The sequence below is a fragment of the Linepithema humile genome, chromosome 3 (assembly GCF_040581485.1).
Source record: "Linepithema humile isolate Giens D197 chromosome 3, Lhum_UNIL_v1.0, whole genome shotgun sequence".
Lineage (NCBI taxonomy): Eukaryota > Metazoa > Arthropoda > Insecta > Hymenoptera > Formicidae > Linepithema > Linepithema humile.
In genome coordinates, this window is record NC_090130.1 from 27,753,160 (window position 1) to 27,766,209 (window position 13,050).

Here is a 13,050-nt window from a genome sequence, read left to right on the forward strand (position 1 = left end):
ATTCGGGAAAGTTGATATTGGGGTGTAAGAAGGCGTTACGCACGCCGGCCGCGCGACCGCGTTCATTCATGATTTTGCGAGGAAACGACGATGGCGACGCGACGCGCGCCACCTCCACGCTCACCCCTCGCCGCTGCCGTCGCCGGCCATTCCCCACTTCCATCAGGCCGTCGTAGCCGCCCCGCCGTTCCCCAGGAACGGACAATCTTCGCGTGATCTCCGCATCGTGCGAATCGCGAGGCGATACGGGGTGTCGCGAGAATGTATCGGGTTAGCGAAAGTCGATGTAGAAATTCAGGCGCCGCGGAACCGGGGGGGGGGGGCGACCGCTCCCTCAGAGATAATTCATTATATATATATATATATATACGTATTATGAGTGTATTATGTATCTCCTTTATAAATTTTACCCCCTTAGATGAAAAATACTTCCGCGTCGCCTGTGGAAATTATAAGACTTGTTACGATATCATGGTAGATATACAACACGAATGAAATGTGACGAAATGAAATTTAGCACGCGCGAGTGCGTAACGCGATACTTCTTGCTGTTAATTCACGAGATTGTTATTTCATAATCATTAATATAGAAATCGATCTGCACAGTGTATCGTAATCGGTGCATTTCTGTTCCTTTTATTCAGAATTTCCGAACAGGCAGTCTCATGTATCATGTAACTGAAAGTTACGTTAAATAATGTACATTTTATTATTAATAATTCATTAATTTTATTTAGCTGGGAAGCCTGCGCTTTATTATTTCATACAAACAAGGATTTCGTAGCTCCGATAAATCTTCGAATCAAAAGTTCCCACACAGTCGCGCCCCATTTTAGACGTTTTATTATTTTATGTAAATAGAAATTCACCCCGAGAGAAATCGCAGCTCATCTACGTGCTCTGAACAGTGAACTGATCGAAATTGAAATTTTATTACAGGCACCGGCGAGTCGGGCAAGTCCACCTTCATTAAGCAGATGAGGATCATCCACGGTTCCGGTTACTCGGACGAGGATAAGAGAGGGTTCATCAAACTCGTGTACCAAAACATTTTCATGGCGATGCAGTCCATGATTCGGGCGATGGACCTCCTGAAGATCCAGTACGGCGACTCCTCGAACATAGTACGTATCGTTCACGGGCTCTCTCGGTTGGTCGCGTCAATAATCCGTTCTCTCGGTTAACAGCGAAAAATCACGTCCGAGCAGCTGCGCGACGCGTCTGAGAAATTGAAATTGACACTTTATTCAACTTTGTATCAGCTCGGAAGACGGAGTGTCTCATCAAGACCATTATTTAATTCATTCAATTCGCACACGTTCAGCTAATTCGCTTATTCCGCGCCGCCTCGCATTTATTTAATCTTGTATTCTCGTGGGCGTCTGAAACGTATCGTTGCCTTGGACAGCAATTGTCTTGAATCCGCCGTCTGTATCGCGCGCAGCTTCTCGAACTGCGCATTTAATTAGAGCGTTTAACCGCGCTGTATCAAAAGGTCAACGATAGCACCGTATCGCGCCGCTTAATATCGTCAGTTCCGTTTCGCCGTTTCCGGAGACACTCACCGTTGCGCTCCTTTCGCCACCAGGAAAAGGCGGAACTCGTGCGAAGCGTGGACTTCGAGACGGTGACGACGTTCGAGAGCCCGTACGTGGAGGCGATCAAGGATCTGTGGGCGGATTCCGGTATACAGGAGTGCTACGATCGCAGACGGGAATACCAGCTCACGGACTCCGCCAAGTAGTGAGTATTTCGATCGCGGCCGGACCGCGGCCCTCCTTCGCGCGGGGGCGGCGCGCGTTCCCTCATATACGTGTCTTATCATCGGCCGAGGAGTGATTATTTTTTTCTCCTTTTCCTTCCTCCTCGCCCCTAGCGCTGGCCTCCTCGCGTAAAACGCCGTGTAATCGTCGATACAAAATATCTTGAATTTATCGCGCACACTTTCTCTTTCTTCTGCAGATGTTTCCTCCTTTTCTTTTTTTATTTTATCAAATTGCGCGTCAATTTTTTTTAAACAGGAATGTTAATAGCTTCTGCGTTGTAATAAAGAAAAACGAATTTGTACGAATTTAAATTGCAAATTAATGATTCTCGGTATTCTTCTTCATTTACATGTAGTTTTTATTCTTATATTTACGTTTATTTTATGTAAATATAATGCCGAAAATAAAAGGAGACGATATTTAAATTGAGTTCGCATTAATAAGATCGACGCAACACGTGAGAACGCCTCTGCCCGTTTTCGAGAAGAGAAAAAGAAAAGAGGGAAGTTGACTTAAGGCCTTTGAGTAAGCTCTTCATTTTCAGAATCCCCGCTTTTTTATTGAGCCGTTTCTAAATCTTCGTTTAAACACGCGCCTACCCGATCGCGGTGCCTCTTTGAGTTCGCGTTTTCAAGCAATGCTCCTGATATTTACGCGCGCGCGCGCCAGACACGATTCAATTCTCCCACGGTGGCTTTACCTCCTCGCCTTACCTTCCACCCTCCGCCCTACCCCCGCCCTGCGCCCGCCAAGCTCCTTGCCGCTGCAGCGGGTATTGAGAACACGATGTTTCAGTTACCTAATGGAGATAGATCGAGTCGCGGCACCAAACTACCTCCCCACAGAACAGGACATTCTTCGTGTGAGAGTGCCCACCACCGGTATAATTGAATATCCCTTTGACTTGGAAGAGATCCGATTTAGGTATGTGCGCCTCTCGCGGTCGGCCGACAGCGATGATGAAAGAAGAAGCGAACTGCCTGCCTGCCTGCCTGCGCCTGCAAAACCACGCCTGCATCGGGCCGTTTCTGCATCCTCTCTGTCTTCTGTGATTTAAACTGCTGCACCTGGGACCCGATTGCCCGTTTGAATGTTCGCTTATGCCCCTCCCCTCCGTTCCGTTTCGACGCTGCTCGAGTCTCGTGACGATACATTAAGCGAAATGAGCTCGTTCGGAGAGAATCTGCGCGATGGTCGCGGAAAACAAGAGTGTGCACCGGAGCAAGTCACCAGACTCCAGGCGTCGACGTTCGTGAGACTCTTTCAGGCCGAGCCGGCGGACAAGCATGCGGCGAGAGCTGTTTCAATACAGAGACCCCCGACTTGTTTTGCGATTATTGATATGAATTTTTCTGTGTACCACGCATGGCATGCCCTTCCAAACAGTGGCTTTTTTATTTCGTTTTGCAGTTATCTTAGTGACCTAGAGCGTATCGAAAAGCCTGATTTCCTTCCGACCGAGCAAGACATCCTCCGGGCACGAGCCCCCACCACCGGCATTATAGAATATCCGTTTGATCTGGACTCCATCATATTTAGGTACTAAATAACCTCTCAGATTTATACCACGTCCTTCGGACGTGCGCTCTTTCGGCATCGCAGGAATAAAATAAAATACCTCGAAACGCAGGAAGCAAGAGCCTCACTGGCTATGAACGTCTTTTCCTTTAGTCGACAAGATAATCTATGAAGTATACAAAGTACATACGTACATTTTTTATATGCAAATAAATAACGAAATCTGCTTATAATTTGAAGACTGTTTCAATGGAGTTTCAATATTGAAATTTAAAATGTAATACAATTTTAATTCCATCAACAAATTTTATCGTTAATTACGAAAGTATTTAAAAATTAATTTAGATATCCCAGAATTGGGATTAATTCAATATTCTTTTTTTATTTTCCGCGTGAAAGGACTGACTGAACAGGGAGTTATAATTACTTGTGTATGCAATTATTTTTAAGAAGCTTCGACGTTTGCATGTTTTTTAATATTTTATATTTTCTAACGTGTTGTCTGATATGCGCTCTGCTACTGCATGTGGCAAGTTTCCGTGCAATGTTATCCATAATTACGTAATTCAGAGTAATAAATGTAGCCTTTTATAAATGCATCAGAATGATGAGACGTTTTCGTAGATTTTGTGGGGCAAAGCAGCACGAATCGGTTCACCCATATTTTTTCTTCATATATTTTTCCAAATTTGCATGATACAACAATCAATATTTTACCGTAAGTCATAATTTGAATATAGCCTGGATTTCAGGGTATCTTCGAACAGATATCTTCCTTAACTCCCTTAAATTTTTAACCGCGCTCATGATCGAGCAAAGAAAGGATATAAAGCGAGCTGATACTCGTTTCGCTCGCATTTTTATCGGGGCTTATAAAAGATGTTGAATGGAAGAGATCTGGAAGATGAAGAGCGCCGAATGCGTGGCTCACAATAGCGATCTATTGCATGTGATTCGCCATTGGGCTGCTAGAGTGCGTCTGCCGGGGGTTAAAGACCACCCCTATTCACCCTGTGACCTGATTCGCCCTAGCTTTTGCCCCACGCGTTTCTTATGAGCGTTAAAAGTGTGTAGAAGCAGTCCGACAGACTGCATTTTTGTTTTTCTTTGGAATTTATTTCGTTCCGTTTAATGCATCGCGAATACAGTGCACAGTTTAATTGGAAAATCATTTGCAGGATGGTAGACGTCGGTGGACAGAGGTCGGAAAGAAGAAAGTGGATCCATTGTTTCGAGAATGTCACTTCAATTATATTTTTAGTAGCTCTAAGTGAATATGATCAAATTCTATTTGAATCGGAGAATGAGGTAATTATCACGCTTTAACGTCCTGCCCGGAAATGATCGATCAACGCTATTCTAACCGATTCCGTTTCCTTTCAGAATCGAATGGAGGAAAGTAAAGCACTCTTCAAAACGATTATAACATATCCCTGGTTTCAACACTCTTCCGTTATCCTGTTTCTCAACAAGAAAGATCTGCTAGAGGAAAAGATCATGTACTCTCATCTCGTCGATTACTTTCCGGAATATGATGGTAAGTTGGTCATAGCGGGCGCTATTTTCCGCGCAAATTGATTCGATATTAAATATTAGCAATCCATTCTGTCGATTAATTAAGATCAGACTTTTATTTCGATCTTGAAGGTGTGAGAATAATTGAACAAAAACACACATCAAGTGATAAAGAATATTTAAAGTTCCTATTAGTAAATATTTTCAATCGAACGTTGATCATTAATTGTTGTTTGTCAATCAAAACTAATTTACGAAGTGCATCGAAATGATTGATCTCGATATCAGTAAATGAGTACACTTTGTAATGTAGGCCCGAAACAACAAGACGTACCGGCCAGGGAGTTTATCTTAAAGGTGTATCTCAGTTCTAATCCCGATCCCGACCGAATGTGCTACTCTCACTTTACGTGTGCGACAGGTCTGTGTGAATACCGAGTGTGTCCCGAGCAGAAGGCGTAGAACTCCCAGTAGATTGTTTTGACTCTGCGATGTTAATCAAAATCCGCGTAGTCGTTTGTTAACAGTAATCTGTTCGCAGCGCTGCTAATTTCGGTATATTGTACATAGTAGGCGTACATTAGCACCACCTTCTGCGCGTTAATTTATGATAATTGATAATACGCAATATAGATACACAATTAATTTCGTATTTAGATTGAAGCTAGTTAATTTCATAATAATCAAGATTGTTGTGTAAGCCTTGTAATTTATAGCTTCGCGAAACGCCCCCTCGTCCCGTTATTAATTACTAAATGTTTGCGGCAAAAATATTACATTGACGGAAGTTCGCGCGGAATGTATTTGCCGACTCGCGGATCGGAAGGAACTCTCAGATTTTACTACGAAGTACAATATGCAAGCAGTTGTTTCAAATTTACAAAATTATGTACTCGGTACTCTTACGTAAGCCCTCTAGCTTATTAATGAGGCTTTCGAAAGGCTTCTTTGATGTTCACTACGACTAATTCAATAAGCTGTCCTTGGAGAGAGCGTATATTGGATTTGAGCGAAGTACAACATTATTCCATTAAAATAGATCGATATCCGTCTGCGTTTCGCGTTATCCTTTGCGCGCAACGGGCGTCGGTTCGCGTGGCCACGTTTTCCTCAAATGCGGACTCATTCATGTTGTAAAACACTTGGAGATTTCGTAACGCGGAAGAGTTTCCTTGGCCAAACTCCAGCTCTCGCGTCTCGTCGTGTTTACACCTGGCAACTTCTCAACAACATGTATCAATTAATCGCACCTCTTTCCCGCGCTCACCTTTCAACAATAAGAAGTAGCGACTTCGCCCGACACTATAACAGCCTCGTAGAGTAAACGGAAGTAACGCCAAGGCCCTCCCTCGCTTGTATACTTCGCAGGTCCGCAGAGAGACGCCATAGCAGCTAGAGAATTCATTCTGAGGATGTTCGTTGACTTGAATCCGGACAGTGAGAAGATTATTTATTCCCACTTTACGTGTGCCACAGGTAGGCTAGCCACTCGATCGCTACAGCGTACAAAAATATTACCGTACTTCTCTCGCTTTACAACAGTTCTTCTTTCAATGTGTTGTGTCTTGTACAGAGCTTGTATGTTGCCTGCCTCCCGTATGATCAGGTGTGTAATCAAATGTTGTACAGGCGCCATGGAAAAATCAACCTACGTACATTTATGAAAGACCATCTTTTTTCGGTGAATACGTGTTTTGTATATGTATAAATATACCTCTTAACGCATGGGTGATTGTACAAAAGAATCAATTAAGTGAACTAATCTAGTTAGATAAATATAACTAATTGAACATAGTTATTTACTAAAAAAAAAAACAAGTGCAACAAAATAAACACGGAAAAGTGAGATCATTTATAAATATGCAAATTGTGTTCGATGTAACAGTTCTAATCTTTCACTTGATTCTATTTACATTTAATTTCAATATTAATTATATATGTATGCATAGTTGCGTAAATTGTGACACGTGTATTTCTCGTTATCGTTAGATTACAAGTTATTGCAAAACACTCGATCTCGATAAAAAAAAAAACGAGTCTCAACTACCAGGTTGATTTTTCGACGGCATGAAGCGACGCTGACCGGTCTCAATGATGTCCGATTTATATTTTGCATGCTGCGTTTTTGGAATTAACCATCAGATACGGAAAACATCAAACTTGTGTTCTGCGCTGTTAAGGATACGATCATGCAAACTGCGCTTAAGGAGTTCAATCTTGCTTAAAACAGAACTTTATAAATGTTGTCGGATTTTTGATAACACCATTTGACATTTCGACACCGAGAATGATGCATGTCTGCGCCATAGATTAATAACGAAATTTATTGCATTAGTTTTTCGAGCAGCGAATGCTAGGCGTAGGTCAAATAGCATAGTGATCGCTCAACAAATGCTGCTGCAAGAAGCGAGCTGGCGCGAAACATTTGTCAAACGTTGTTATTACATTTTACTCTTTCTCCAAGAGTTGCTTTGTTGTGGCTTAGATCTGTGTCACTCTCGACGATTTGTCAGAAGGTTGAAGTGTCACGACTTACAGTGACTTGCTTACTTTTGAAGATGACTGCCAGTCTTACAGTTGACGACAACACATCACAATATACATTACAATAAATATAAAATATCAACAAGAGCTTGTAATCCAAATAAAATGGATATAGCAATTGACGCTCGCTCTAATAATTACTAATCACTTTGTCGCGTTGCTAATACAAATATCTTCGTAAAAACAAGCTTTTTCCGCCGTTTTAGTCCAATATTATCAGATTTATTTCGGCAAAAGTAGAATATGCCGTTATTTATGATTAAAGTTCCGTTAATTTTTATGCAAAAGAAAAGTTTTTTAGATATAGAAAAGTAAGACATATCACGCATTAAACGCGTCATTTCCATGTTTAAAATGCGTACTAACAATATCGCAAGGATCTTTTCAGTTGTCTGCATTACTAATCCTCAAATCAATTCGCTTCTTCAATAAAACAAAGCATCGAAAAAGAAATTATAGACCATGTTATGTTTGTGGTTTCTCTCTCGTATTACCGCAAAAAGTATCTCGAAGGGAATTGCATGCTGCATGTGTGTCATGACTGTCGAGGGTTTTGAAGCTTCGCGCTTAGGGTAAGTGCCGATTTTCATTTTGCGCTATTTCTGTGTTGATAACCTTTTCGAGAGATAGATTCTAAAGTCCTGAATTGTTGTTAAAGGTAGATAATTTATTTTTTTATATTTTAATGTCAATTCTCTCCAAGAATATTCAATATGTGTGTGTGCGCGCGCGCGCGCGTGTGTGTGTGTCAAAAATCTCGAAAGGCTTAAATGCTTTAACAAATTAAGGCAATGGACGTGTCTCATTTGTATCGAATAGTGCTTTGTGCAACTAGTTGAACATTTCTCTTTAAACATGTCTAATGAGCCTTTTCTGCGCACACCTCCGAGTTTCTAAACACATGTTTCTTGTTCCGCAGATACGGAGAATATTAGATTCGTGTTCGCGGCGGTAAAGGACACCATTCTGCAGTCCAATCTGAAGGAGTACAACTTGGTTTAGGCAGCAAAATGCGCTGCGAATCCGAGCGGACTCGACCAGTTTCTCTCGCACCCTGACCAATGTATCAGTGTGAGATTACTACTCCGTTGACTCGCAAGCGCGACCCGACAACGTTGGAAGAACGACGAAGAGGCACGAGAGGGCGGGAAAAAAAGAAAGAAAAAAAAAACCTGTGGTGCCATCATGCGCGCATGCATGCATGTATACCGAGGGCGTTGCGTCGCGCCGTGTCGAGCTTCGTCGCATCGAGAGTGTCGCACCGACAGCAGCCGTTAAGCTAAGACGCGTAAGATACACGTAACTTCACGACGGACGTGAAAGCGCGGCGAAAAGAGAGCGGACTAGGACCTAAAAAAAAAAATTTAAAAAAAAAAGCGTCACACGAGCGTCGTTACGCGTTCTTTTTCTTATAAAAAAATTTAAAAAAAAAAAGAAGGAGCAAGGAAATGGGAGAAAAAGGGTAAAATCTCTCCACTGGCGACACCAACTCGCGCGAGTCGATTCGGTTCTCTCGGTTCTCTCTACACACCGGTTCCCGTTTTGGGATTTGTTACCTTTCTTTTTGTAGATTAGTTCTTAGTCGATATCGCGCGCGCGAATGCGCCCCTCCCCTCCCCCACCCCCCCACACCCCTCCGTGCCGGGGATGCGTCGATAAGCCGGGGGACCCCCGGTTATCGTTGTCTGACTTTTATATATATGAATGAACGAACGAACGAGGGCGAATTCACACACGTGTTTCACGCGCGTTGAGCGTGGCGCACGACGCGGCTGTGCCGCTCGCATTTTTAACGGCGCGTCCCGTCTGTGTTCGTCTCGAGTCCAAGAGATCTCAGCTGAGGAGAAGAAACTGAAGAGGCGAAACGGCGAGACGGGCGAACGAAAAAAAAAAAAAAAAATAATAAAATGGACTTTTTAATCGCAAATTAGATTCGGTGATACAAGTGAGAACAATTCTAGTGCCATTTACTAGTGTGGTGTTGTTGTTTTTTTTCTTTTTCTTTTTCCTTTATTTTCTTTCTTTCTTGTTTTCTTCGTCTTTTTCTTTTGTTTTTCTTTTCCTTTTTTTTTTTTTTTTTTAATACAAATGCTAAATTATGAGAACGTCCTTCGTTTAGATTTACGCGAAAGCCAAAGTGTTTTTGTTTCTTCCTTTTTATCCGTGCCAGAAACAACTCAAAGTTCTTTCTGCATGTGACTCGAATCTATTAAAAATTCATGGTATAAATATTGTTATATATAATATATAAAGAATGAAACATATAGATTAGAGCGCGAGAGAGGGAGAGAGAGAGAAAGAGAGAGAAAGATTGAGAGAGTAATCAGCAGCGGCAACGGACAGGGAGAGAAAGAGAGAAAATCGAGAGTGCGAGGGAATGAGAGAGAGAGAGAGAGAGAGAGAGAGAGAGAAAGAGAAAGAGAGAGAGAGTGCGATGAGAGAAAGAGAAACTTGGCGTTTTGCGGAAGCGGAAGATACTGCGAGGAACTGCGTCTGTTCGATGTGACTTAGGTAATTAAGGGGCGCGGGAGGAGCCCGCAGATATCTCTCTCTGCCGTCTCCTCTCTCTGCCGGCTGTGCGCACGGGTCGCGCGAGGGCAACGAGCCGCGTGCGAATCCCTCCGGAGCGAAGCGCTCTCTGGAGTCGCGAGAACGAGGAGTTCCGACTCGCACGAATTGTATTCCTCGGGGGGGGAAAAAAAAACGAGAGAGAGAGAGACTCCGATTCCGCGAGGACGGAACTCCTCGAGGACGAGGAGTTCCGACTTGCGAGGACGGCTTTCTCGAGAAGCGGGAATCGCGTTCTGCGAGAACGAGTCCTCGGAGAAGAAGGAGGTGTTCGTCGCATTCTCCTTTCGTCGGGGCCCTCACCTTCCCACGCGGCGACACAGCCACCGCGCGCAGCCAGGGCCATGGGTCCCCTCCCCCCACCCCACCCCCTCCTGTCGGAAGGGGGACTTCATGCCCCTCGCTCGCCCCGTATCCACATTATACGGTGTACGTAAATATGAACTGCTCACTGCCTGCGCTCGCTTATATGCTGGCTAGCGCGCTGCCCGCTGCTCGTACTCTCCGACGGTTCGATCATCCCGAAGGCGCGGTTCGCGCCTCCCTTCTTTCCTGACGGCGAATGAGAAGGACGTCGACGATGAACTAACGATAGAAAAATTAGAAAAAAGTTGGCTGCAAATTGGTGGAATAAAATAGCAAAGGGACATTATAAAGCAAGCGTGAAGAGAAGAAGACGAGGCTGAGCTCAGCACCGGCATTCTTCCTTGGCGAACGAACGAGGGACAAAAGTTACTGGTATTCTGCGATTTCGACGGACATCCGAATCTTCTCCTCGCCTCGTTTCGACTTTGAAATCGACATTCTTTTTCCATTACAACGCATAATTACTCCAGAAAAATTGTTACGACAGTGTGTGTGTGTGTGTGTGTGTGTGTGTGTGTGTGTGTGTGTGTGTGTGTGTGTGTGTGTGTGTGTGTATGTGTGTGTGTGTGTGGACTTCCAGACGAGGAGGAGCGACACAAGCCGGACCTTGCCACCTTTTTCGAGGCTAGGAATGCGAGGGGTTGGAGATCGTCGTTCACGATAACGCGTAGCGTCGTGAGACGACTCCCCCCCCCCCCCCCCCAAGTCGGGAACAAGTCGCCGGGTGTGATTGCGAGGAATAGCGATGATGGCGACGGCCGCGCGCGAACCCGGAGAGTACGCCGCGCGAATAGAGACGATCCTATCTACGTGATGTCGACCGAATCCGGAGAGTTTTGCGTTCGGACGCGACGTTATGTGACGGTCCGAAACGCGCTACCCCGATTCTGCTGACGCCACGCACGCACACGTACAAGGTGTCCCATTTTAAATAATCCGCTCAAATATCTCAGAAACACCGCGTTAAATAAAAAAAATGTTTCAAATAAAAGTTGTAGGATTGATAGGGATATTAGTTGACTTTGGCAGGAGGCGCTTCGGAGATTTGAAGGTTATCTTCATTTTTTTTTAATGGAACCACAAAAAAGATAAAGATGACTTTCAAATCTCCGAGGCGCCTCCGCCCAAAGTCAACTAATATCCCTATCAAACCTATAACTTTTATTTGAAATAATTTTTTGTTTAACGCAGCATTTCTGAGATATTTAAGTGGATCATTTAAAATGGGACACCCTGTATACACACACTCACACACGGACATACACACACCGGGCAGCATGTTTCATATACCTTGGTTGTGTCACACTCACCTTGGTTGGAACACACTGAGTTTATATAAAAGAAAAAAAAGTATATATATAAATACATTGAATAATATATTATGTATTAAGCGGATACCAATAAATAATATTGAATAATACATTAATAATTATAATAATAATTATAATAATAATTATAATGATAAAATAATAATAATAGTAATAATAATAGTAATACTGCTTGGTTTTCAGTGAGAGCGCGTGATTAAACGGATGATGGCAGAGAGGGAGGGAGAGATAGCGCATGTGCAGGACACGAAGTGCAAAACGATGTATTAGTGAGAGAAAAAAAAGTGAGTGTAAGAGAGCGAGAGATAGGAAAAAATGTGTATGCGTATGTGCGTTCTCGTGTGTGCGTGCTCCGTGCATATTTATGCGTACATTTGTGCAATTGCGTATATGTATGTAAGAAAGCGAGAGAATGGAATTAGAGAGAAAGAGAGAAAGGGGGTGAAGAAGGAAAAGAGGAGGTAAAACGAAGAGAAGGCAGGGGGGGCGACTTTCAGTGTGCATGCGTGAAAGATATTTTAACGAGAGATAAACAAAAAAAAAAAAAAGATTGGTTGCGACACTATAGGCTTTGTACAACCCTAATCGAGAAACCGGCGAGTGACGATGTGCAAGAGTCTCCACGGGGCTGTTAGGTTCATTTGTAAATCATCTCTCTTTCGTCAGGAAGCGTACACCACCCTTCCGAGAGTATAAAATACGTTGGATATTCTTTCTCTGTGTATAAAATTGTAAACACCTATCAAGCCCAAAATCAATGTTTCTAACTTATTTATAATAAATAATATACATTAATGATAAAAATAAACACAGTTTGTGACAGTAGCATCGACGAGCGTGACGAAAGAATTCATCCCTCAGTAGCAGCATCGATCCTTCCTGTTCATCCCATATAATGCTATCATCATAATTCATGTTTTTATTTTTGCCGACAGTCCAATCGCATGGGTCTTTTTTTTTTCATCGCTGCGAATATTTTCACAAATTCTCCAACGAGCGAAATGAAGAATGAGAATAAAAGAAAGTCTTTGAGAGTTCGATATCCTTTCGATTGATCATTTATCATGTTCGTTTGTGCTTTATTGTCCTTTTTTCTTCTTCCACTTAGTAGGGTACGGCAAGGGGTGAAATAAATAGCAATTTCCGACCTATTTGTAACATATAATAGATGTTGCTAAAAATATAAAAAGACCGTAATAGAAATATGATGGTAGCAAATTTTTTACATGAAGCATGTACCGCGCAAATCCTTTCCTATCCTCTGCGTGCCACTTAAGCGCATCACATAATCAAATAACCACATTTAGATAACTTATCTTTTGGCATACGTGCGTTTATCTCTTCTTTTTTTTTCAAGGACATATTTTTCGTATCTTTCTCAAGCGTGCATTTATATTTATATTTTTTCCGAAACATTTCCAAAAAGATTCTCTACACCAAAAAGC

At 42.8% G+C, this 13,050-nt stretch overlaps 1 protein-coding gene across 6 annotated transcripts in view; it reads left to right on the forward strand.

Annotated features, from left to right (window-relative positions):
* Nucleotides 1-12,430, forward strand: part of Galphaq (G protein alpha q subunit) — a 34,576-nt gene extending 22,146 nt beyond the window's left edge. Inside the window, exons 2-10 of one of the 6 annotated variants that reach the window (XR_010888926.1) lie at nt 940-1,124; nt 1,589-1,743; nt 2,562-2,690; nt 4,463-4,592; nt 4,668-4,821; nt 6,168-6,275; nt 6,373-6,405; nt 6,942-7,915; nt 8,263-12,430. Coding sequence is in view for 3 of the 6 variants with exons in the window: in XM_067350944.1 (XP_067207045.1) it covers nt 940-1,124; nt 1,589-1,743; nt 2,562-2,690; nt 3,177-3,305; nt 4,463-4,592; nt 4,668-4,821; nt 6,168-6,275; nt 8,263-8,345 (1,073 nt within the window). In the remaining 3 variants the exon portion in view is untranslated. Of the gene's footprint in view, nt 1-939; nt 1,125-1,588; nt 1,744-2,561; nt 2,691-3,176; nt 3,306-4,462; nt 4,593-4,667; nt 4,822-5,112; nt 5,221-6,167; nt 6,276-6,372; nt 6,406-6,941; nt 7,916-8,262 lie in introns of all 6 variants that reach the window. The other 5 variants (XR_010888924.1, XR_010888925.1, XM_067350944.1 and 2 more) reach the window with 5 other exon arrangements.
* Nucleotides 12,431-13,050: the final 620 nt, after the last annotated feature.